Source organism: Cariama cristata, unplaced genomic scaffold, assembly GCF_000690535.1.
Source record: "Cariama cristata isolate BGI_N322 unplaced genomic scaffold, ASM69053v1 scaffold5361, whole genome shotgun sequence".
NCBI classification, from domain to species: Eukaryota; Metazoa; Chordata; class Aves; order Cariamiformes; family Cariamidae; genus Cariama; species Cariama cristata.
Genome location: NW_009597406.1, coordinates 47,272 through 50,663, shown reverse-complemented (window position 1 = coordinate 50,663; position 3,392 = coordinate 47,272). Strand labels below are relative to the sequence as shown.

The window sequence follows — 3,392 nt, the reverse complement described above, 5'->3', positions numbered from 1 at the left end:
CTGTAATACGGGAATCGATGTATAACAGTTGGCCCTGCCTGTGTCTGAAGATGCTTGGGTTTCTTCTAAGTTCCTGACTGTTCAGGAGCTTTGACTTCTGCCAGTCCCTCTAGATGCTAGGCTAAAACGTCGTCTCTAACACAATTTTCAATGCTCCGGAAATGTGTATTGGGATTAGTGACATTTCAAAAAGCAACGAGTTCATGAGTTCTTTGCTAATGAATGGGAAATGCAATCAAGTAAAGGCTCTGTTTACTTGGGCCAAGATATTCCTTTGACGGGACAAAGTAACCGTAGAAGTTTTTCCTGTTTATGTTGCAGGTGCGGGGGCTTCCTCTGGCATTTCAGCCATTTTCCCAAGTACCTCCGGCACAAGCACTTTCTCGCCTTACCAGCATGCTCACAAAGGTAAGAATGCATTCACAGATTTAATTTAACAGCTGTTTGTTTTGAAAATGGCATCAAAAACGTGCAACAAAACTGAAAATATCTATTGTGAATTTCATTGCCACTATTTCCAGATTTCTAAAACCGCTATTAAAAGTAATTCAGAATGAATTTTTATTTCTTGGTTAATCAACACTACTGTTTTAGTCAGATGGACTTAAAATGGATTTGAACTGTACTCAGTAAAGATAGCAATAAATTTAGCTCACTATTTGTAGCCTTACAGAAATGGCACTATGCCTCAGCAAAGCTTAGCTTAGACTGGTGAAAATAATTTAATGCACAAATATGGCCAGTCTCTTATTGAGCTAACACAAACAATTTTCCAGCATGATTATTATGTTTTAAAAATACGTGCACTTGGGAAGACACAACCATTAATGAGGTACTGACAAAGCTGATCTTCCTGGTATTGTCTGGAAACATGATCGTGAGGATCATGTTTTCAAAAAAGCTCAAGTTTTCGCGCATTTTAGCATATCTGCCATTTTCTGCATCCTTTTGTGGCTTTTCAGTTGCATCCAAATTCTGCTTCTGAATACCTTTTCACATACCTTATTTTAAATTCACCTTCTAGATGTCTCTGTTAGAGAAACATCAGTTCTTCTACTTGTGCATTGTGTTCTCCTTTTCACTGCAAAGCTTTTGAGGCAGCCGCAGTTATCAGCAATCACTTTAGCTCTCCTCCTATTTGTTTATTTACTTTTTTTTTTCTTTTCAGTGCTGTTTCCCAGAATATACTGTTAGGAAAGCTGCTACTCTTGCTTACATATAGCTTCCTATATTACTAGCTGATAATATAATTTCCTGCATCTTTGTATCTCATCGATCATGCCATCAAGTATTTTTAATGAATACTGTTAACTGGTTAGTGCAGCATTAATGTCACACTTTTGAAAAGCTGTTAATTAGTTTGCCTTTGAGATGTAACACTAAGTTTTTCAATGCCTACCAAGTAACCAAGACTTAGATCAATTAAATGAGGATGCACAATGTAAGCGTAGAGCAGACTGCAAACCTTTAACAATTCTCTGATCCTAAGCGTTGCTCCTTTATGAAAATATTTTTTTTGTCTATTCCAGCAGATCTTTCAGGGCAAGGACATCTGGCTACAGCTCTTATAATTGCAATGTCTACCATCTTCATAATGGCTATTGCCATTGTCCTCATCATCATGTTTTACATTGTGAAAACAAAACCTTCTGCTCAGGGTAATTATTCAGCAAATGAAATTTTAGCTGCAAACGCTATTTTTCGATAGCTTCTGAGAATAATTAGTGTTATATTTTTATATTCCAGCCTGTTGCAAGAGCCACTCAGTAAAAAATGTCGAAGCTCAGGCTAACACACAAGAAGAGAAGAAAGAAGTGCAAGGTATTAAGTTGCTTTAGTTTTGCTTTTGCTGTCCAAGACAACATTGGCCTTAAATACTCTTAATGTCTCTTAATTACAATTTCTCCTTTGAATTGTATAAAATCCATGTCAGTTTACTAAACAATTATGTATAATAGTTGTCAGCAGAACAAGCTCCTGACACAAAATACTGGTTATGAAACTCATTGACAATTTACATTTCTCTAATTCTTGATCTACAGATAATGTTGTGATATTCTCTGAGAAAGAAGAGTTTGAAAAACTTACAGCAACTCCAGCTAAGGCTGTGAAAAGGTGGGTAAAAGATAAAACATACCTCCGTGATCAGTTCATCAGCTCTTGGGGCTCCATCTCCTCTGTTGAGAGGTCCATTTTCAGGACCCGAGTTCTGCTTTCACATACACGCCTTTAGTAAGGTTTCCCCTCAGTTTTAGGCAGGAGCAGTAAAAACACCTGCTCCAGGCCTTAAGGAAACTCCTTGTCCGTAGCATCTGGGTGGCACGGTGTGATAGTTCTCCTCACCTTGTGTCTGCCTGGTGGCCAAACCGGGCTGGTAACACGATTAAGGTGGGCTAAACACTGTCCTTAGTTGGAAAATCCCTCTGTAATAGGATTCTTCCAATCTATGCATGACGGTGTAACTTGGTGGGCATTGTACTTATACCCCGGGCAGGTGAATGCAGTTACATTCACAGGGTTTCAGAGGAAAGGCATTTTAAAAAAATGGAAGATGCATTTATTCCATTACTCTAGGATAGCAAAAAGGAGACAATTGGACTCAACCCATGAGAGACTTCACTAAGATAACCGTATCCTTCATTTTACAGTGAAAATGATGCATCCTCTGAGAATGAACGACTTTTAAGCCGTAGTATGGATAGTGATGAAGAAGCTGCAGTTGACAAGCAAGGGACTCCAGAGAGATGCTTGTTATCTTTAGTGCATTTGGCCAGAGACAAATCCTCTACAAGCAATAAATCAACTGGGGTAAGGCTATTTTGAGATTTTAAAATTGAGAGCATTTTTCTGTGTTGTTTTTTTTTTAAAGAAAACAGTATATAAACTATCACCCCCCAAAATGCGTTCTAGTGCAGACCAGACTAATTGAGAAGAGCTTGTCCAGACAAATTTATTTAGAATCTCCTTTGCATGGTGACATGTATGTACATATATACTGTCAGGGCTGAAAAAACATTTCCTACAAGACTAATAACTTTGCTTTTTTGAGTATTGTATTTTACAGTCTAAAGAAAGAAAAAACAAATAACAGCAAACCCTCAATATAGCTAATGATAATATAACTAACCCCAATGCCACATTTACCACAGAAAATCCAAGACAGAAAAATAATATAGCAGCATGGCTGGATTCATACGACAGCATAGCGTCCCAGTACCTTCACCCAGTAGCACCGGTATTTCCACAGCACAGAATTTTCACTAATATCTGGTGTTGTGCTTGGTTTCCATGTGTAAGTTTGAAAAACACACGTGTGCTTTGAAGGTCACTGCTGTGCTCTGAAGGACACTGCAAGCCCACTGTTTGTTTTGCTGTGGAAGGCCGTCGGTTCT

General features: G+C 38.3%; 1 protein-coding gene across 1 annotated transcript in view; it reads left to right on the top strand.

The window, feature by feature from the left end:
* Positions 1 to 321: 321 nt before the first annotated feature.
* The window catches only part of EDAR (ectodysplasin A receptor), a gene marked incomplete at its 5' end in the record, with an annotated part of 7,250 nt that continues 4,179 nt past the window's right edge, over positions 322 to 3,392 (top strand). The window contains 5 exons of the mRNA XM_009708852.1: positions 322 to 408; positions 1,530 to 1,658; positions 1,747 to 1,821; positions 2,043 to 2,115; positions 2,649 to 2,808. Coding sequence (XP_009707154.1) covers positions 322 to 408; positions 1,530 to 1,658; positions 1,747 to 1,821; positions 2,043 to 2,115; positions 2,649 to 2,808 — 524 coding nt within the window. The remainder of the gene's footprint in view (positions 409 to 1,529; positions 1,659 to 1,746; positions 1,822 to 2,042; positions 2,116 to 2,648; positions 2,809 to 3,392) is intronic.